The 23,567-nt window shown below is 39.3% G+C and overlaps 1 protein-coding gene across 2 annotated transcripts in view; it reads right to left on the bottom strand.

Annotated features, from left to right (window-relative positions):
• Positions 1–9,184: 9,184 nt before the first annotated feature.
• The window catches only part of LOC124607259, a 42,098-nt gene continuing 27,715 nt past the window's right edge, over positions 9,185–23,567 (bottom strand). The window contains exon 3 of one of the 2 annotated variants that reach the window (XM_047139534.1): positions 9,185–9,700. In XM_047139534.1, the coding sequence (XP_046995490.1) occupies positions 9,435–9,700 (266 nt within the window). In that variant the 3' untranslated portion in view covers positions 9,185–9,434. The remainder of the gene's footprint in view (positions 9,701–23,567) is intronic. The other variant, XR_006978795.1, reaches the window with a different exon arrangement.

Genomic DNA, 23,567 nt, shown 5'->3' with positions numbered 1-23,567 from the left:
GTTACAGCTCTTATTGTAGCAAAATGGACATCTAATAACTACTAGATATATTTCATCGCATGGAAACATCTCCTTTTCTCTGCTATTAAGTGGATAAATCACCACTCACTGGACATAGCACCTCTAAAGTTTGCAAGTTGAGTAAAGTATTGATACTACAGCACTAAATTTAAATTTTCATTCTGCTACCTCTGCTGTAATGCTCAACAAGTTTAATGTTTTGTTATACTGTGAAACAGAAACTGGTGGCTGGAGGGGCAAGTATAGAAGATTTTCTGCATGATTCTCCCAGTTGTGATCTTGTGGTACATCTCAATTGTCAGAAATCATAAGCCATTGAGCCTGCACGTATCGAGCTGAATCTGGCACATCAAACAGTATAGCCCACAAAACCACACATGTACGAAACAGACATTCACAATACTTTACATGACACTCACTTGGAAATGACATGTTTACTTATATCTGCCAATAGAATATCACAGTAATGAGTTCCAGCCAGAAGAAAAAGTTAATTCTTTCAAACAATTTATTATGGTTACAGAGTCATATGTCAAGGAAAAGATTTGTATGTGTGTTGTTGTGGTGGTCTTTCAGTCCAGAGACTGGTTTGATCCAGCTCTCCATGCTACTCTATCCTCTGCAAGCTTCATCATCTCCAAGTAACTACTGCATCCTACATCCTTCTGAACCTGTGTAGTATATTCATATTTTTGTCTCCCTCTATGATTTTTACCCTCCATGCTGGATGCTGCCCTCCAATACTAAATTGGTGAACCCTTGATTCCTCAGAACATGACCTACCAACCGATCCCTTCTTCTAGTCAAGTTGTGCCACAAATTCCTCTTCTCTCCAATACTATTCAGTACCTCTTTATTAGCTATGTGATCTACCTATCTAACCTTCGGCATTCTTCTGTAGCACCACATTTCGAAAGCTTCTATTCTCTTCTTGTATAAACTATTTATCATCCATGTTTCACGCACACTGGACTCGCATTCGGGAGGACGACGTTTCAATCCCGCGTCCGGCCATCCTGATTTAGGTGTTCCGTGATTTCCCAAAATCGCTTCAGGCAAATGCTGGGATGGTTCCTTAGAAAGGGCGCAGCCGATTTCCTTCCACATCCTTCTCTAATCCGAGCTTGTGCTCCGTCTCTAATGACCTCGTTGCGACGGGACGTTAAACAGTACTCTCCTCCTCCTCCTCCTCCTCCTCCTCCTCCTCCATGTTTCAGATCCATACACGGCTACACTCCATACAAATTCTTTTAGAAAACTTTTCCTGACACTTAAATCTATTCTCAATGTTAACAAATTTCTCTTCTTCAGAAATGCTTTTCATGCCATTGCAGGTCTACATTTTATATCCTCTCTACCTTGACCATCATCAGTTATTTTGCTCCCCAAATAGCAAAACTCATTTACTACTTTAAGTATCTCATTTTCTAATCTAATTCCCTCAGCATCACCTGATTTAATTCGACTACATTCCATTATCCTTGTTTTGTTTTTGTTACTCTTCAGCTTATATCCTCCTTTCAAGACACTGTCTATTCTGTTCAACTGCTCTTGCAAGTCCTTTGCTGTCTCCGACAGAATTACAATGTCATTGGTAAACCTCTAAAGTTTTTATGTCTTCACCATGGGTTTTAATTCGTACTCCGAATTTCTCTTTTTTCCTTTACTGCTTGCTCAATATACAGATTGAATAACATTGGGGATAGGCTACAACCCTGCCTCACTCCCTTCCCAACCACTGCTTCCCTTTCGTGCCCCTCGACTCTTATAACTGCCATCTGGTTTCTGTACAAATTGTAAATAGCCTTTCGGTCCCTGTATTTTATTCCGGCCACCTTCAGAATTTGAAAGAGAGTATTCCAGTGAGCATTGTCAAAAGCATTTTCAAAGTATACAAATGCTAGAAACGTAGGTTTGCCTTTGCTGAATCTATCTTCTAAGATAAGTCGTAGGGTCTGTATTGCCTCACGTATTCCAACATTTCTATGGAATCTGAACTGCTTTTCCCCAAGGTCGACTTCTACCAGTTTTTCCATTCGTCTGTAAAGAATTCGTGTCAGTATTTTGCAGCTGAGTGTTATTAAACTGATAGTTTGGTAATTTTCACACCTGTCAACACCTGCTTTCTTTAGGATTGGAATTATATATTCTTCTTGAAGTCTGAGGGTATTTTACCTGCCTCATACATCTTGCTCACCAGGTGGTAGAGTTTCGTCAGGGCTGGTTCTCCCAAGGCTATCAGTAGTTCCAATGGAACTAATGGAAACAAGGTCCCAGGACTAGACAACACAACATTCCCATTTGTATGTATATTGTAGTGAAATAATAACATAGCTTCATTCTTGAGCCTTTCCATATCTAATGTATTCGTGGAGGAATTATATGTTCTATTTTTAATGTGTTAATTTATAAAACTATTTTATTCAGATTTGTTTCCATCTGTAACTGTGTGCTCCACAATCATTTTAATAATATTCAAGATAGGATGAACAGCAGCTTTGGTTGTAAATTTGTATCACTTTAATACAACTTTAAATAGATTAAACATTTATGACAGATGCTGCCCTTCATCCTATCTTCAATACTACTTTAGTTTTTATTACATGAACATTCAAGCATATTAATTTTAACTTCAGTACCAAGAAGACGATATGTGTTCTTGCTCCCCACAAATAAAATTGACAAACATACCAATGCAAGTATCACGTGTCCAGCAGTTGTTATGCCACATTTTGATAAACTGCTGTGAGGAGAGAGTAAAGATGAAGACAGGAATGGGAGCAGAAATAAGGAACATTGCTGATAACTTTGAAGAGGAGGAGGAAAAGCAACAAGAAATATAATAAAAAATTCTTGGACTTTTTGCTGCATGAATTCTGAGTAAAACCTCAAGCTTCCAACAATTACCATCATCATCTTCGTCAGAGCAACTGACTACCATGGCTGCTGCTGTGGTAAACTTGCACAGCCCATAGATGGCATCTGATTTATTGGTTTAAATCATAATGCTACAATAGATGGTGCCAACATCAGCACTAGTGGTGTCACCACTGCCATTGGAACGTAAACAATTTTGCCAATTTCCCTCCCTCCCCCCCCCCCCCCCCTCCACACACACACACACACACACACACACACACACACACACACACACACACACACACGAGAGCTCACTTCCACGCACCACGTGGTCTTGCACATTCTAATTTAAACAGTTTATGGTGTCAAAAGAGAATTCAGTATGTATAAGCCCGGATGAAAAATTTATTTCATCGAAAAGAATTTTGTTTTTACTTGCGAGGCTGTGCTCAGCAACTGCTGATTCCTTAAGTTCTTGATTTTTAATGTGCTGTTGACGTTCTGAACAGCAATCAGAATTGGTACTGAGGGACTGATCATTGTAGGTGCTTCCACACCAACAGGAAATATAAATCCCAGGGACCCTGAGGTCAAGACTGTTCTTTGCTGGGTACAGCATTTCTGGTATCCTCTTATGTGATCAGAAAAGAGGTCATTCCTCATTTTCCTGTCTATTTCGTAGACGTAGCACCACAGAAAGGAATGAGCACAACTGGTAGCTCATTGTTCAGTATTTTCACATTTCCTTTTCGTGGGGAGTAGCAAGTTTATATCATTGCTCTGTAGCCATTCTTCCGCAAAATGTTCTTCAGGCAATTAATTTTGGAATCCAAATGCTCCTCATCAGAAATAGTTTTTAGCTCTGTATATTACTATATGTAAAATGATTCTCAACTGTACAGGATGGTGCAACCTATGGGCACTGAGAAAGAAATGAGTGTGCATCGGCCTCTGGTACACAGAGTGTAACAGTTGCCCATCTGACTTCTGTTGCACCAACACATCTAAAAAATTGCAACTTTCCTTCTCTCTCATCTTGACAATAAGCTGGGTATTTGGATTTGTGATGTTCATGTGCTCAAGAGCTTTCACTCCATGTGGCCAGACTGTAGACTTTTCTTCAGCATAACCATAAAAAGGAGGAGGAAATGAAGCCAAATTTAGTGCATCTTCCTTGGAATGTTTCATGAAAAAGTTGGCCACTGTTGGAGACAACGGAGGACCTATAAATATTCTGTCAATCATTTCATAAAATTAACAGCCATACAAGAAGTAGGTGGTCATCAGAGCATTTTAGAACAACTTTATAGTTTCAGGAGAAAGTGCTGTACCAAGTCTCAATGTGCCTTCCAAATGGACTTTTGAAAATAGAGAGATCACATCAAGGCTGTCTAAAACTATCGTTTGAACCAACCCAAATTTGATTTTCTCAATGAACATCTGGGAGTTTTTAATGTAATGTTCACAGCAGCCAACCAACAGAGTCATTAACTTGGTTAGATATTTGGTTAACCTCTAGGTGAAAGAACCAATATCACTAAAAATAGGTTTTAATGGCACACCTTTTTTTTATTTAGAAAATCTGTGCTGCCTGGGAGGTCTAAGAGCTCAAGCTTTGTGTTTTTCTTGACATCATCTGGTAGACCAGAATTATTCAGCAGCTCCATCATTTTTCTGGCAGGATGGGGTCCCATTTTAGGTATTTGTGTGTATTGTCCTCCAGCAACAGTGACACTTTGCTATGTGTTCAGAACATCATGGGCACATGAAAATTTGAGAACTTCAGAAATCAGCAGTTGCTGGGCACAGTATCACAAACAAACATAAAATTCTGTTTGGTGAAGCAAAATGTTTCTCAGGCTTCTATATACTGGGCTTCTGTTATTAAAGAGGTGATAGAAATAAGAATGTGTGAGAACAACTTCAACTGGGACAGTGGATATAATTATAGCAGTGCGTGCAGTCGAGCTCTCAACACAGAGAAGAAACAGAGAAATTTGCTGAACTGTTTATGCTCCTACAGCAGTGGCAGTGTCACCAGTGCAGGTATTGACACCATCTATGACAGCACGACGACATAAGCCAACCGATCAGCAGAGGTCTGAGAACTATTTAAGTCTATCACAGCATCAGCAGCAGTAGTAGTACCAGCAGCAGATGATGATCGTAATAATTGAAAGCATGAGGTTCTAGTGAGAATTGATGTGTCAAGAAGCCTACCAACGTTTCATTCAAGAATGTCATTATGAGAAACTTCGTTCTCAAGAAATTAATAGTGAATTAATTTTTTGTTGCTTCATTTTCTTGTTTTTCAGAACTAAGTGTTTCCGAAAATTCAGGATCCAAGGAATCATTTGAAAAAATGACAATGCTTTCACAAAATGTTCTGAGACAACTTCATCCAGAAATTCTGCATAGTGTACACGATTGTCCCAGTCTTCCACAGTAACATCATCAATGGCATCCTCAAGTAAACTCTGCAAATCTTTAATTCATAATGTGAAATACCTGGATATGACTCATTTCGCTATTGCCCATATATTTTATATTGGATTATACTGATACTGGTACTGCCCTAAGGGGGAAGTCTCAAAACCTCATGGCCCATTTCTGCTGCTAAGTAGAAATTAGTTGTGAAGGTTCTTGTAGTGTCTGAATTCCTCCATCTTCAGTTTCATACAGCAGTCTGAAATTGACATAGTTTTCCTTCCTAGCCACTGTGTAATTTCTTCTTTCTTTGTGTTGTGGAACTTTCTCCCCATTTTTTTGAGTGACAACTGGCATTATCAGTGAGAATCATACACCCTCTCCTTTAAACCATGTAATAAATCTAAGAATCAATGTTTAAACACACATCACTATTCATCTCCTCACGATAACTGCCAGTTGTGCTGGATATGAATATTAGATTCGCACTTCTGAAGAAGACATATTCTGGTGATCCTACATGACAAGTCGTAAATAAGATTTCTTTGCCACTTACCACTTTCAAGCTGCCACTGCCCTTTGAATCACACCCAATGTACTAGGAGGTTATAATTAAAGTGCAGCTGCTTACAGAGGTCCAGTTGGGCTGCAATTATCATATAACAGTGAAACTTCATAGATATGCTAACTCATTAATATGGGACCGATTTACGATGGAAAAAAATTAGTTGCAATGTTGGCCACCGTGTGCAAATATGGCACTTCACACTGTTTGTATGATCGTATGACATTCACAGCACCATTTGACAAACCATAACGTTAGTGAACAGAATGGCTATTGAGAAGAGAGACAATGTGCTGTTAGTGAAACTGTTTTATGTAAATGGCAGCAGTTACAGTGCAGTATTGAAAGAGTTTCTCTGACTGAAAGTTTTTAGGAGAGGCCTGATTGGATTAAATTGTTTAAAAAAGATGATGATAAAATGTGAAAAGGCAGATGATCTTGGTGTTGCACCTGGAAGAGGAAGGCCTCCTATCATCCTACCAGGGTTGAAGTTATTCATGAGGTTGCTGTTACCATAATTAATCATGCATGATGCGCCCATGCTAGTGCTAGTGCTCGTGCTCGTGCTCGTGCTCGTGCTCGTGCTCGTGCTCGTGCTCATGCAGTGTCACAAGAATTGTCCATTGCATGGTCAACAGCACAGAAAGTTTTGCATTGTATTTTACACTAGTATTGGCACAAAATCAAGATTATACAGCATCTAAAACCTCATGGTTTTGCTCTGTTTCCTGGTGTGGATCAAAGTTGATGGCATGTGGCTGGGCATTACTCTACGGAGCAATGAGGCACATTTTACATTACAGGGTGCAGCGAATACACAAAATGCCGAATTTGGGGTACATTCAAACTATGTGTTATGCATGAAAAGCCATTGCACTTGTTGTGACCGTGTGATGTGGATTCACAAGCACCTTTTATTCTTCGCCCATGTTTTTTTAATTAATTTATTTTTAAATCAATGTTATGTCTTTCTCACTTGTTTTACCTTTCTTGTCCATGTCCCGTTCCTTATCCATTATGTATCAAAACATTTCTATACATTTTTCTTGCATTCAGAGTGCCAGATTTGCACCTAGTAGCCAAAATTGGAGCTAATTTTTTTCCAGCATAAATTGGTTCTGCATTAATGCATTAGCATGTCTACCAAGTTTTGCTGCCATACAATAATTACCGCCCACATTGGACCTCCACGAGCAGCTTCATTTTCATTATACCCACCCGATACTTCCTGGCATGATTTTTATTGAGTCAGGTCTCATCAAGATGATAACATAGTGAAAATGATTATCTTCCTCAATGTTATGCCTCCCACCCCAGCCTCCTGAAAATGTGGCTAAGTATTGTATCTGTCCACCAGGTTTTTCCCTTCCACTGTTCCCTTTTTTGTATCTGAATCCCAAAGAATTAAGAATTCTGTCGATTAAATTGTGGCCCTGTGAAACTAATCTCCCACCTTTTGCCATGGCAGATATCAATATGACTATCAAATTCTAATACAGTATTATGAAAAAGGTTGTGAAAATCCTTCAAATTGCTGACAGTTTTTCATCACTAATCTTTCCTTGGTGACTGAAATTTCATTACTGGTCACAGGTTTCTGTTCTCCAAGCTTTTGGCCACATTCTGTGCCCTGTTTGAAGCGAATTGCCACACACGTATGCTGTTTGCAATCTCTCATGCCGACAAGATGTCTCTTCTGGATGGTATTTAAAGCTTCAGACAAATCTGTATCCATTTGACTCATTGTGCAATGTAACTGAGCCAACCTAATTCTTAAAAAAGAATACCAATAATGCACTACAAAAGTCAGAGGATGGAAAATCTAGGTTGGAATATCAACAGTACTATGAAAAAGACATATTGCTACCTACCTTAAAGATGACACGATGAGTTGCAGACGATACAATGAAAAGACTGTTGCACATCGAGCTTTCGGCCAAAGCCTTCTTCAGAAAAGAACACACACATTCACACAAGAAAGCACACCCATGCACACATGACCACTATTTCTGACCATTCTGGCCAGAATCCAGTGATGTCGTGCTGAACACTAGCAGCAATCCGGAGTAGGGCGGGGAAAGGCGAGGGATAGCAAGGGATGGGTGGGTGGAAAGGAGTCAGCAGTGCCTGGTGGATCACCCAGGGACTAGGTGGTAACTGGGCAAGGCTGTCGGGTGCAATGTTGGGATTCTGTGGAAAAGGGGAGGGGGGAGGGGGGGGGGGGGGAGAGCAGTAGTGAAGGGGAAAAGAAAAGACCAGTGGGTGTGTTGGCAGAGAGCAGAGGACAATGAGGGTTGAGTGGATGTAAATTGGGAGAATGGGGTAGAACTTAAAGGTCAGAAACTGTCGGATGGAGAGTGTGGGGACAGTAGGTAACTGGAGGTTGAGGCTGGGACGATTTCAGAAGAGGAGAATGTGTTTTAAGGATAACACCCACCTGCACAGTTCAGAAAAGCTGGTGGTGGAGGGGAGGGTCCAGATGGCCCGAGTTGTGAAGCAGCCATTGATTGGAATCAAGCTTGATACCTTCAGCTGTACGTTGTGCCACAGGCTGGTCTACTTTGCCGTTGGCCACAGTTTGGTGGTACCATTCATCCTGGTAGAAGCTGGTTAGAAGTTGTACCAGTATAAAAAGCTCTGCAATGATGGCAGCACAGGTGGTATTGACATAGCTGCTTTCACAGGTGACCAGGCCTCTGACTGGGTAGGATAAGCCTCTGACAGGATTGGAATAGAAAGCACTCAGTGGGTGAATTGGGCAGGTCGTGAAGCTGGGTCTTCCACAGAGATATGGTCCCTGTGACAAGAGGTTGGTGTTGGGAGTGACATACAGATGGACAGGGATGCTGTGGAGGTTGGGTAGCAATGGGACACCACTTGAGGAGGAGTGGGATGGATCTTCGATAGGAAGTCCCTCATTTCAAGGCATGATAATAGATAATTAAAGCCATGATGAAGGATGTGGTTCAGTTATTCCAGTCCGGTGTGGTATTGGTTACTGAAAGGACTGAAATGACCTTCACAGCTGCTAGTTTCACTGTTGCCTTGGGCAGTAAGATTATTGTGTACCTTTAGGTATTGGTATATTCCTGACATTCTCACAATTGTTTGTACCTTGGTTTGGTTCCTTTTCATCTTCAAGAGATCGTAGAGAAATCACATAAAATAATGCATGCACAGAGAAATATGGAAATTGTGGGGAAACAAAAGGAAGAAGGGTGATTGAGTGGGCTATTAAAGGCAGTTGTTAAGACGGACAGAGTGAAGTCAAGATACAAAGGAATATATCAATAACACACAAATGTAGGAAAATTAATGCATTTAGTTGATGGGAATAAAAACAGTTACCCCCAATATTTAATACAATTTTATCTTAAGCATAACACTGAGGTAATAAGAACAAAGGATCCTCTACTGACTTACATCAATGAAATAGATACAAATTATCCTCCAAAACCAAAGTAAATTTATAATCCATTTTTCACATATATTTACACTCATTTTAAGTACTTACACACTTTGTTACTTTTTCAGTCTTAATGTTAAAAAGGGAAGTATCCACTCACTGTGAATTTAGCAAATGGTATGGACCTTCTTGTATTGATACAACATAGTGTTCTTCCCTCTGGAAGGCTGATAATGAAGATACTAAGAGTGTCACTGTACTGACAATGAGTGATACCTTCGCAAACACCACCATAAGTGCAACACCTGTGAGGATGCTGCCAGCCATTGGTAGCAGGGCACCTAAACGTGCTGCGACAGCAATTAGCAGTGGGAAGAGGAGTTGAATGCGGTGGCCCAGACGTGGCTGAGCTTGAGTGTTACCTATGTAAGAAACACAGTTTGGTTACTTAATTAACAGACTGTATTGAGAAAGGTGGCACAAGAGCTGACAGTGTGTAAAAAAGATGATATTCATTTTTCAATAACAAAAACCTGTTAATGCCGTGATGTGAAGATGTTCTCTTTGTGGTTGTGTTTTGTCAGTACAATAAAGTATTTGAAAGATATAAACTCCTAAGTGTGATTTTTTTTAGCATTTCTTTCTTGTCTTAAGGGCACACATATTCTCCACTTGTACCTAAAGCCCTTTCCAATCTTTTTTAATTAACTGATTGAGAACTTACACTCATGAATAATGCAGTTATAGATAGCTGCAGTACTGGGTAAGTGGCAAAAAGGGGAGGGTGGGGGGGGGGGGGAGGGAGGGGAGGGAGGGACAGTCAGCATTATGACGGTCGCCTTCAGGTCCAGTGTAGTGGCTCTTGCAAGGTCAGTTAAGTGTATGACATAAAAATGAAATATCGACACATTTGATTAAATCTAGATAGTGTTAGAAGGCACTGGCCTTTTCATGTGTCACTGTGTCCAGGGTGTACTGCAAGTTCTAAATTAAGGAAAAATCACTACTTCCAGAGTCTGCATATTGATGACATACATCGTAATAGCAGATATAAGGGCTGCCAAGCAGCAAACCAACAAGGGAACTGCCATAATATTCCAGAACAACCATGTCACTATAGGATACAAATGCCATCAATTTACGTGTACCTCTGATTGCTACACACACAATGAACAGTAGTAGTACTGATGCAGGAAAAATGCCTTTGTACACTGAAAAATGGAAAATGTTTGGCCCAATTAATTGTGGTACATGCCAGTTTCAGGTTAGGAGCACAACATACAAAGCAGTTCATGCAGATGGCCAACAGAGTATAATTCAGAAGGTGAAGCCATTTTCATGTGAGCATTCTATGAAAGAGATGAAAAGGGATGATGGTGTGGTTGCAGTCTGAAGCCTGATATGATGCAGCTCTCACCTCTAATCAGCACTGTGTAAGCCTCTTCATCTACCCATATTTAAAACAACCTACATCCACTTGAACCGGCTTACTTTACTCAAGCCTTGGTCTTCCTCTACAATTTTTACCCTTTCAAACTTCCCTCAATTTGTGGAATTCATTGATGCCTCAGGATGTGTCCTATCAACCAATCCCTTCTTTTATTCAAGTTGTGCCCTAAATTTCTTATCTCCTAAATCTGATTTAGCATCCCTTAATTAATTATTGGATCTACCCATCTTGTCTTATTTTATTGTATCACTGCATTTCAAAAGCTGCATTCTCTTCTTGTCCATATTTCTTTACTGCACAAGGCTACATTCCAAGTAGATATTATCAGAAAGAGCTTCATAGCATGTAATTTTATATTAGATATTAAAATATTTTTCTTTTTCAGAAACATTTTTCTTGTTATTGCCCATCTGTGTTTTATATCCTCTTGGCTCTGACTATTCACAGTGTCACTTTGTTGCCCTATTGTGACTGTTGGCATGTCTGTTAATGTATTGTGTAAAAACTCATTTACTAGTTTTAGTGTCTCTCTTCTTACTATAATTCACACAGCATCACATGATTTAATTAACAGTACTCTATTATCCTTTGTTACTATTGCTGTTACTCATTTCATTACCTCTTCTCAAATCACCATCCATTCCACTCAACTGATCTTCCTAGTCATTTGATGAATAACAATATCATCAGCAAACTTCAGAGTTTTAATTTTTTTCCAGTGTTCCATGCTTTCCTTTACATGGGGCATAGTATGCTACAATCCTATCACACTCCCTTCTTAACTACAGCTTCCCTTTCATGGCCATTAACTCTAGTAACTGCAGTCTGTTTTCTGAGCAAGTTGTTAACAATCTTTCACTCCCTGTAATTTCTCACCTACCTTCAGAATTTCAAGTAGTTTATTCCACTCAACATTGTCAAAAGCTTTTTTTAATCTACAAATGCTAGAACTGTAGGTCTGCTTTTCTTCAGTCTATCTTCTAATGTAAGTTACAGGGTCATTTTTGACTGTTATGTATCTGTGGGAACCGAACCGACCTTACCTGAGGGGAGCTTTTACCAATCTTTCTTTCTGTAAATGATTTGTGTTAATATTTTATGACCAAGACATGTTAAAGAGAGGGTTCAGTAATATTCACACCAGTCAGCACTTTCCTTCTTTGGAGCAAAAATATTACATTCTTCTTGAATGTCTGAGGGTGTTTAGTAAGTCTCATGTACCTTGCATTCGTGTTAATATTTTATGACCAAGACATGTTAAAGAGAGGGTTCAGTAATATTCACACCAGTCAGCACTTTCCTTCTTTGGAGCAAAAATATTACATTCTTCTTGAATGTCTGAGGGTATTTAGTAAGTCTCATGTGCCTTGCATACCAGCTGCATAGTAAATAGAAGTTTTGGTATGCCAGTTGGAATAGTTTTGTCATGACTGGTTCTCCCAAATATGTTACTAATTCTGAAAGAATGTCATCTACTCCAGTGCCTTGGATCAAGTATGCCTTTCAGTGTTCTGTTGGATTACTCCCACCTCATCTTTATCTTCTTTCTCTTCTCTTTCCACAATATTATCATCAGTTATATTTCCTTTGTATGGCCCTTCCATATTCTTTTCACCCTTCCCTTCTTTGCTTAGTAGCAGCTTGCCATCTGAACTTGTAATATTCATATAAAGCTGCTTCCTAAGGTTTTCCTTAATTATACTTTATGTGGTATCTATCTTTCCCATGGTCATGCATGTTTGTACAGCTTTGCGAAATTAAAAAAATGACCGAATCTGCAGAGGCAAAAAATCTGCATGATAAAGACTTCGTTGTACTTATGGGAGACGCAAACGATGTCTACAAAAATGAAACAGCGAGTGCAACGCGCGATCTTAAACAGTGTCTGAGGAACCTCACTCACACTAACGTAATACTTGTCAATATTCCGCATCGCTATGATCTTGTAAGATGGTCATGTGTTAACAGGGAAATAGAAAGTGCCAACAGTCAGTTTGCAAAAATCTGCAGACATTTTAAAAACGTGAAATGCGTTGATATAAGCAGTATTGGACGTAGATTCCACACGCAACACGGACTTCACCTGAATGGCTTGGGGAAAGAATATCTGACAAGCCTGATAACCAGGGTAATAAAAAACCACCAAAATAAATTCAAAACCAAAACGATAATTGCATTGCCATCGCCTGACTCCATAACGAAAACGCTTCAAAAAAATTCATTAGAGACTTCATCAGCAGCAGCAAAACATGTAAAAAAAGACCAAATTTTAACAGAAAGAACAGTGGACATCGATTTCAACAACAAAAGAACTACTGTTCCTCATCAGCCAAGTATTATTTTAGACGAAAATAACAAAAACGAGAAGACTCCAAGTTCACAAGGAAACACAGCAGTAGTGGTAGAACCAACATTTGAAGTGTCAGAAACAGCACCACCATCAACAACAACAAATAGAAGGCTGTTGGACAGAAGAAATGCTGAGCCTCCTTCTCATCTCAACGATTTTTTATGTGTGGGCCTGAAGAAAAAGAAGGGACAACAGTAGGTAATGTCAGGTGTCTCCTCTCTCCTGTCTCAAGGCAGACTCCAATGGATTCTCAGTCAGGTAACAGCACTAATAGAATGAAAAAGCAAGAGGAAGGCATCTCTTTCTTTCATCAAAATATAAGGGGCCTCTTAAACAAAACAGATCAACTCCTTATTAACATTAGTGAAAAGGACAGTATAAATAATGCACAGATTTTGTGCTTAACTGAGCACTATGTTACTGATAAATGTGCCTTGCCATCTATAGTAAGTTATACTTTAGTAACATACTACTGTAGGGAAAGTAAAGATAAAGGTGGAGTAGCAATTTATGTTAAGGATAGTGTAGCATACAAAGCTATAGATATTAAGAAATATTGTGTGGAACAACAATTTGAGGCATGTGCCACAGAAATAACAACTAAATTCTACCCAATAATAGTGTTGGCTGTCTTCAGGGCTCCTTCAGGTGACATAAAAACTTCTCTGCATTCAATGGAACTCCTTCCGTCATGGTTACTTTCAAAAGCGAAGGATATTGTAGTATTAGGTGATTTCAATATAAACTTTTTGACAGAAAATAAGAATAAAATAGACTTTGAGATTGTGATGACCTTACACAATCTGACATCAGTAATAAACTTCCCAACAAGAATTACATCCGAGTGCCAAACTATGATAGACAACATTTTTTTAAATGTAAATAGACATCAGAATTATATTTTCAGGTAGGTTATAAGTGAGCTTTCAGATCATGATGGACAAATTCTCACTATTTATGACGTTATTCTGTTCAAAAAAGAATTTCCTTGATGGAAATTCATAAGAATAATTAATGAAGAGGTGAATGGAACTTTCAACCACAGGTTGCAGCAAATGGATTGGTCTTTAGTTTATAGCCATGATGATGATGATACTAAATTTAACTGTTTTATAAATGAATTCTGTGCTCTTTTTGAAGAAATATTTCCCAAGAAATGGGTCAGAAACAGTGCTTCCAATTCTGTAAGCAAGCCTTGGATTACAAAGGGTATAAAACAGTCATGTAAAACCAAAAGGGAAACTTTTGCTGCAATAAGATTCTGTAAAGATGTAGAAAAATGGGAACACTATAGAATATACTGTAAAATTTTGAAGAAACTAATACAGAAATCAAAAGCCCTTTATTATGAGAAGAAAATAGATAATTCTAATAATAAAATAAAAGCAATTTGGAGCATTGTAAAAAAAGAAACAGGAAGAGATACAACAAGTAAAGAAGATATAAATAATATCAGATATGAAGGTATCCTAGTAGATAACCCCAAAACGGTGGCTGAGATTTTTAATAAACACTTCCTATCAGTAACCCAACAGACTGGTTGCAAGCCCGATGTTAATGAAGCTGTAACTCTTTGTCAAGCCGTATATTCAAACACAATTTCAGAAATGCACCTTAATCCTATCACTGTAGAAGAAATTCAAAAAATCATCATGTCTCTAAAAAGTACGAATTCTGCAGGGGTTGATAATATATCTAGTAATTTACTGAAATATTCTTGTGTGTGGATAAGGGACATTCTCTGTCATATTTGCAATGCTTCTCTTCAGAAAGGTGTTGTTCCCAGTAGACTTAAGTATGCCATTGTGAAGCCCCTGTACAAAAAGGGCGATAAAGCTGAACTAACTAACTATCGACCTATCTCTTTGCTGACAGCTTTCTCCAAAATTCTAGAAAAGCTAATACATGTAAGAATTACTGATCATCTCATGAAGAATGGAGTTCTCAGCAAGAGCCAATTTGGCTTTCAAAAGGGCCATTCAACAGAAGACGCAGTCTACGCACTTGCAAATGAAGTCCTAGAAACCCTTAATGAAAAAATGCTAGCACTTGGTGTCTTCTGTGATTTATCCAAAGCGTTTGACTGTGTTGATCACCAGATTCTCTTGCAAAAAGCAAAATTAGCAGGAATAAGTGGTGTTGCAGGCAATTGGCAACAGTCGTACCTCCAAGACAGAAAACAAAAAGTTGTGTTGAATAGCTCGGGTGGAGTATATGACACTTCCTCAGATTCTGGATGGAGTTCCATTACATGTGGAGTGGCCCAGGGCTCAATTCTTGGGCCACTATTATTCCTGATTTTTATAAATGATCTACCATCATGTACAAGCCTGCCGTGTAAATTTACATTATTTGCTGATGATACCACAATTTTTATGAGCGGTAGAACAGACAACAATCTTGAGGAACTCATTAATCACATACTCTCAGATATGGTTAATTGGTTCAAGGTGAATGGTCTCTCATTAAATTCCAGTAAGACCAGCTTTATTCAGTTCTGTACAAAAACAGAAAAAGAGAGAGAGATAAGTGTGACATGTGGTAATCAACCAATAGTTAGAACGGAAACAACAAAATTTCTTGGAGTGGACATTGACAAGAAAATGAACTGGTCTTCACATATTATTGATCTCTGTAAGAGGCTTAGCTCTGCTACCTATGCTTTACGGGTTGTCACTACATGTGTTGAACCTTACACTGCAAAAGTGGCATATTATGGCTATTTTCATTGTCTCATTGAGTACGGAATTATTTTTTGGGGCAACCAGCCATTAGCAAGGAAAGTGTTCATTGCACAGAAGCGAGCTTTAAGAATTACACTCCTGGAAATGGAAAAAAGAACACATTGACACCGGTGTGTCAGACCCACCATACTTGCTCCGGACACTGCGAGAGGGCTGTACAAACAATGATCACACGCACAGCACAGCGGACACACCAGGAACCGCGGTGTTGGCCGTCGAATGGCGCTAGCTGCGCAGCATTTGTGCACCGCCGCCGTCAGTGTCAGCCAGTTTGCCGTGGCATACGGAGCTCCATCGCAGTCTTTAACACTGGTAGCATGCCGCGACAGCGTGGACGTGAACCGTATGTGCAGTTCACGGACTTTGAGCGAGGGCGTATAGTGGGCATGCGGGAGGCCGGGTGGACGTACCGCCGAATTGCTCAACACGTGGGGCGTGAGGTCTCCACAGTACATCGATGTTGTTGCCAGTGGTCGGCGGAAGGTGCACTTGCCCGTCGACCTAGGACCGGACCACAGAGACGCACGGATGCACGCCAAGACTGTAGGACCCTACGCAGTGCCGTAGGGGACCGCACCGCCACTTCCCAGCAAATTATGGACACTGTTGCTCCTGGGGTATCGGCGAGGACCATTCGCAACCGTCTCCATGAAGCTGGGCTACGGTCCCGCACACCGTTAGGCCATCTTCCGCTCATGCCCCAACATCGCGCAGCCCGCCTCCAGTGGTGTCGCGACAGACGTGAATGGAGGGACGAATGGAGACGTGTCGTCTTCAGCGATGAGAGTCGCTTCTGCCTTGGTGCCAATGATGGTCGTATGCGTGTTTGGCGCCGTGCAGGTGAGCGCCACAATCAGGACTGCATACGACCGAGGCACACAGGGCCAACACCCGGCATCATGGTGTGGGGAGTGATCTCCTACACTGGCCGTACACCACTGGTGATCGTCGAGGGGACACTGAATAGTGCACGGTACATCCAAACCGTCATCGAACCCATCGTTCTACCATTCCTAGACTGGCAAGGGAACTTGCTGTTCCAACAGGACAATGCACGTCCGCATGTATCCCGTGCCACCCAACGTGCTCTAGAAGGTGTAAGTCAACTACCCTGGCCAGCAAGATCTCCGGATCTGTCCCCCATTGAGCATGTTTGGGACTGGATGAAGCGTCGTCTCACGCGGTCTGCACGTCCAGCACGAACGCTGGTCCAACTGAGGCGCCAGGTGGAAATGGCATGGCAAGCCGTTCCACAGGACTACATCCAGCATCTCTACGATCGTCTCCATGGGAGAATAGCAGCCTGCATTGCTGCGAAAGGTGGATATACACTGTACTAGTGCCGACATTGTGCATGCTCTGTGGCCTGTGTCGATGTGCCTGTGGTTCTGTCAGTGTGATCATGTGATGTATCTGACCCCAGGAATGTGTCAATAAAGTTTCCCATTCCTGGGACAATGAATTCACGGTGTTCTTATTTCAATTTCCAGGAGTGTATATGTGGATTACGCCCAAGAGGCTCTTGTAGAAATAGTTTTTGTAATCTTAAAATATGCACAACTACATGCAAATATATTTTTTCTCTCATGTGTTTTGTTTGTATAAATATAGATATATTTCAACCAAACAGTAATTATCATGAGCATAACACATGGAGGAAGAATGACATACACAGTGAACTCAGAAATTTGAGCTTGGCACAAAAGGGTGTCCACTACACTGGAGCAAAACTCTTCAATGCTCTTCCTCCCAAAATAAAGACAAAGATTCATAACAAGAGTGAGTTTAAGAAAGCACTAAAATATTTCTGCTAGAAAAAGCTTTTTACAGTCTAGATGAATTTTTAACTAAATAAATAGTAATATTTTAATATTATATAATACAAGTTGACATAATGCCACTAAGAATTTTATTTAGCCTGAGCTCTGTATCTGTGTGTGCTCCGTATCTGTTTTCTGTAGTGTTTTAATGATTCTAAGAAAATATGTATTTTCTTTTTCTGTATTGCTGCCCAACGAATTTACTGTATAAATTTTTATATAATTATTTACTCAAATTTCTGTATATGCTATAAGATTATCAGATTGTATTTGTAAAAAACTGGCTCGTTCCACATCCTTGTGTATCCAACACAGTTGGACCTATGAAACACGAAATAAATCAAATCAAATCCTCTAACTATTTGTGCTTTGTCACTTTACACCTCCTTTGGAATGTATTTTTAGGCATCTGTATTCTCTTTTGACTGTTTTATTTGCTCCATTTTTATATTTTCTTTTTTTGCCAATTAAAATAAAAAATGATACATGTGTGTACTGGAACGAATCACAATGTATAATGTTTCCAATCTTATATCATTAATTTATTCACATCACACAATGAGCCATTAGCGTTCAACATCAAAGTGTACAAATCACTTAAATATTATTCATGTTAATAATACTATTAACTGGGTTATTGCTAATTTATTGAGTTGCCAAGTTCTTCATTAGGTCCAGAAAATGTCTTCCTACATAGAAATAGAAAGAAAAGTATGGTATACTTCTTGCAAATGTCATGTAAACATTTTAATGATACTATGCCAGTAAGTTGCTGCAAATGTGTCCACTTGATACTGTGCTGGTCAAGCATCTATCCTTGTATTTGTAGCACTTTTCTACATTGTTTTAAGTGATGGTTCATTTTCCATAATATTCTAAAGTGAGGCTAAGAAAACACAGCAAACTAATGCATAGCAACTCTAAAAGTGTGCTCCTTACAGATAATCAGCTTGTTATATTTGCACAAGCCATCACATTACATATTTTTGCAAGTTGTCCAATGCTCCATTTGAAACTCTCAATAACTAGTGGTTATTTCAATTTATCCAGGTCCTATCTTCTTCATTTCCTACCTTCCTATAATTTCTTCAGCTTTAGTGTGTGGGAAATTAAAAATTAGAATCCATGCTTCTACTAAAAAGAAATCTTTGGTGCCATTGCTAGCGGGACTTTTTGTAGCTGGTTTGCAAATTTATATTGTGTAACAGTTCATGTTGCATTTGCTATTGAAAGTAAAACTTGCTCTTCAATTTGAAACCTTACCCACTCTTATTGTGGGACAAAAGAAAACAACATATAAGCTGTAGTTCATAACCAATAAATTATGGCCAGACTACAAGCATCTACCACTGAAAAATTTTTGCAGTTTAAAATCTAGTTTAGTAATCTCTGTCATATCATTATAAAATCTATATGGAACTTTCTGGTGTCTCTAGGTCTCTTCCACACTTACAGTGTTATTCCATGTTTCTTGAAACACATGTTAACAATGATTGAATTGTGCTCTGTGCAAAATTCTACCAGACAACCTCCTTTCTAATTTTTCCCCTAATTCCATGTTCTGCTACTATTTTTCCTTTTCCACTATTGAATTCCAGCCTCCCGTAACAATTTAATTTTTGTGTGCCTTAATGATCTGAATAATTTCTTGTGTCTCATCATATGTTATTTCATCTGTGGAACCAGCAAGCACACAAATGTTCACTACTGTGGTGGGAGTTGGTGTTGTGTCTGTCTTGGCTACAGTAATGTGTTCATTATGCTATTTGTAGTAGCCCAACTGCATTCCTGATTTCAATACTAGTTCTACTCATGAGTTAACCTTGTTTGATCTTCAGTTGATAACCCTGTACTCAACTAACCAGAAGTCCTGCTCTTTCTGCCACAGTACATTACTAGTCCCCACTATACCTGGTCTCCAGGCAGTGAGTACAGACAGCAAGTGTGCTTAACAGCACAGCTCGCAGCATCTGAAGAGGATGACCAGGTGTTTTGTTGGAATTTCATGCAAAAGAAAGGAACTGAAAGCTTGGCTAAATGCCCATAAGTACACCACTAATCAATTAAACCTGAGAAGCCCCTCCAGATGTGTTTTATCAGCTAACATCATCATCATGATGCCCAGAGTCCAAGCGGAAGACTGTCGTACCTTGGGAATATTTGATCCAAAAACATGCCAACACAATTAATCTCAACAAATATAGCAACTTTAGCTTCCTCTTGATTTCAGATGTCCACAGTGCCAACATAGCATGGCCATGTTGGCTAATGCTACAAGGACAGATGATTCAGTCATCCAGAATGATGCCTCTGCAACTACTGAAGAGGTTGCTACTCCCTCCCCCTCACCCACCCTCTCATTTTGATTTACTTTCTAAATGATTTCTCTACATTTTTTGGAATTGCTCAAATCTCTCTCTCTCTCTCTCTCTCTCTCTCTCTCACACACACACACACACACACACACACACACACACACACTCTCTCTCTCTCTCTCTCTCTCTCTCTCTCACACACACCACACACACACACACACACACACACACACACACTTGCACACATACTGGCTGAACTTCACATAAAATTGTGATGGTGGATTAAAAAAATAATTTAACATTAAAGTAACAGTTGTACACTTTGAAGGTTGAAATGCAGCTAGAAAAAATAATTTATAGAATGGTTGTTTCACAAGCATTCAGATATGTTTTCCACACATCTCTATGATTATCCTAACATACAGTCACTTGCTACACCAGAAGGAAAAACAATATTCAGCACTTTTCAGTAGTTTCTGTACCAGCAGTAATGGAAATATGTGCTAGAGAGCACAAAGTACTGCAAACTCCAGGTGGGGAAATATAGAATGTGCAAGAAGCTAACCCCCCTTGTACCATTTGAAATTATTTACATAAATCTCTTAAATCAGGATGGTTGAAAGGGAATTTCAACCCTGCTGCTTCCAAATACAAGTGTAGTGTTTTTAACTTGGGTGCCACATGACTTGCTCAGGAGAGTGAACTGTAACTGATTTGTGTGGAAAATGAAAGAGCATTATCTCCTAACATACTCTTGCACACAAGCCTCATGTACATGCCAAGGGTTACAGCTACTTGCTGGGTAGTTCCATCACTTTAATGTGTTGGCTGCCACAAGGCTACCATTGGTCACAGCAGAGCCTCATGTCTAATGATAGCCTGGCTTGGCCCAGTGTTGAAGCATCCATCACTATCCATGTGGTATTCAATTTGTTAACAATGTTTTCCACTTCATCATGGTACACATATCATGGAAATAAAACACAGAAACTGGGTGGAGAACTACAGTGCTGCAAAGTGTCAAGAGTCATGGAAATTAAATTATCTGGCAAATTAAAACTGTGTGCCGGACTGGGATTTGAACCCAGGACCTTTACCTTTTACGAGCAATTGCTCTGATAACTGAGCTACCCTACTAAGCCTCACAACCCATCCTTACAGCGTTACTTTTGCCAGTATCTCATTTTTTTAGTCACAGAAATGTAGTTTTATGCAATATTTTTCATTCAAAAATCATAATTGGCATTCTTGAACAGCAGCCCTTGTTCAAATACTCATGATGTAGACAACCAATTTACCCAACCCAGAATGGTGATTCCTATCACTCTGCTTTGTGTATTTCTCTGTGCAAGTGGCTGACATGACAGGAATTAAAGCAATAGTTGTATGCTCCTGAAATACCATCTATCAAAAATGCTACTTTAAAAAGAGCATGGTTTATTAAATTATGATATTAAACTGCATTTTAGTAGCTACATCTTCATCTACATGACTACTCTGCAATTCACAACTAAGTGCCTAACAGAGCTGCATATTTAAAAAAGTATTGTACGTGCAATTAAAAAAAGCTCTCAGAATGGAAACTAAATTTACTATGAATGTTCTTCTGAACAATCTAGATACTTTAAGTAGGAAGCAACAAATGAAATGTAATCTTAGTGATTTTTCAAATTTGTGGATATTTCCAGTTTTCTGCCCTATGTCTACATCCTTAGTCTGTGAACCACTCTGATGTGCATGGCAAAGGGTAATTCCCATTGTACCAGTTGTTAGGGCTTCTTCCCATTCCATTTCTGTATGAAGTGTGAGAAGAATGACTGCTTCAATGCCCCTATGTGTGCTGTAATTAATCTGTTGTCCTCATGATCCCTATGAGAGTGATACATAAGGGGTTGAAGTACATTCATAGAATTATCTTAAAATTTAAAACTGGTTATTGAAACTTCGTAAGTGGGCTGTCTCGGGATAGTTTGCATCATTTTCAGGTGTCTGCCACTTGAGTTTCGTCAACATCTTTGTGACACTCCCATGGGTCAAACTAACCTGTGACCATTCATGTTGCCCTTCAGTGTGTACATTCGATATCCCCTGTAACTCCTGTCTCTTAAAGAGTCCCACACACTTGAGCAGTATTCTAGGATATCCCATCAGATGATTTGTAACTAATCTCCTTTGTAGACTAATTGCATTTCCCTAGCATTTTACCAATAAACCAGGGTCTGTCTCCACCTATTTCACTTACAACTGAGCATATGTAATTGTTCCATTTCATATCCCTACAATGCGTTACATCCAGGTATTTATATGAGTTGAGTAATTCCAACTGTGACTTGTTGATACTGTAGTAATAGGGTGTTACTTTTTATGTTTTGTGAGGTGTATAGTTTTACATTTCTGAACATTTAAAGCAGGATGCCAGTGTTTGGACCACTTTTAAATCTCATAAAGACCTGACTGAATATTTGCACAGCTTTTTTTTAGGTAGTGCTTCATTATAGATAACTGCATCATCTGCAAAAAGTATGAGGTTGCTTTTAATATTGTCTGTGAGGTCACTGATATACAACATGAGCAAAGGGTCCTTACACACTTCCACTGGGCACATCCAAAGTTATTTCTGCATCTGTAGAAGACTTCTCATTGAAGAGAACATACTGCATCCTCTCTACCAAAAAATCCTAAAGCCAGTCATAAATTTAACTTGATTCCCAATAGGACCATACTTTTGATAATGAGTGTAAATGTGGTACTGAAACATATAGTTTTCGGAAATTAGGAAATACTGCATCTACTTTACTGCCTCGAGCCATGCCATTTGGGATGTCATGTAAGAAAAGTGCATTTTTGAAACCTATGCTGGTTGTCATGGAGGAGGTCTTTCTGTCCAAGAGACCTCATTATGTTTGTGTTCAGAATATGTTCTAAGATTCAACAACAAATGGATGTCAAGGAGATTGGATGGTAGTTTTTTGGATTATTTCTGATACTTTTCTTGACAGGTGTGATGTGCTTTTCTTCAGTGACAGAGTACAGTTTTTTGTTTGAAGGATATATTGTAGATTGCAGGTAAAAGAGTAACTAACTCCTCTGCAAATTCACAATAGAATGTACTAAGAATTCCATCTGACTGTGGAGATTCATTCAATTTCATCTGTTTCTCAACTCCACAAACAATAATATTTATGTCACTCATCTTTCCAGTAGTGCGAGAATTAAACTGGGGCAATACCCCTGGATTTTCATTTGTAAAGCATCATTTGATGGCAGTTATTCAAGGACTTCTCTGTCATAATAGGAATCTCCATTCTGGACTCTAGACAATGATTTGAAGTCTGTGTGAGTCTAAAGCAGAGGCTTCTCTGGCTCTGTGACAAGATTGGATGTAGAGTCCTTGGCCTATGCTGCACAGTTGAGACTTATGAAGTGCCCAGGATAGGTCAGGTGTGTGCTACACACCAGAACTGGCCACTCAGATAGTAGAGTATGTGTGCAATGCATATGGGTTAAAAAGGATTGGACTAAATTCCAAGAGATCTAAAAGAAAAACCAGTATGAGGTAAACCAATATTTCAATATACCACATAGTAAATCCAGAGAGTGAGAATCTCAA

Source organism: Schistocerca americana, chromosome 3 (assembly GCF_021461395.2).
Source record: "Schistocerca americana isolate TAMUIC-IGC-003095 chromosome 3, iqSchAmer2.1, whole genome shotgun sequence".
Taxonomy (NCBI): domain Eukaryota; kingdom Metazoa; phylum Arthropoda; class Insecta; order Orthoptera; family Acrididae; genus Schistocerca; species Schistocerca americana.
Note: the sequence above shows the minus strand (reverse complement) of the source record. Positions and strands in the feature narration are given on the sequence as shown.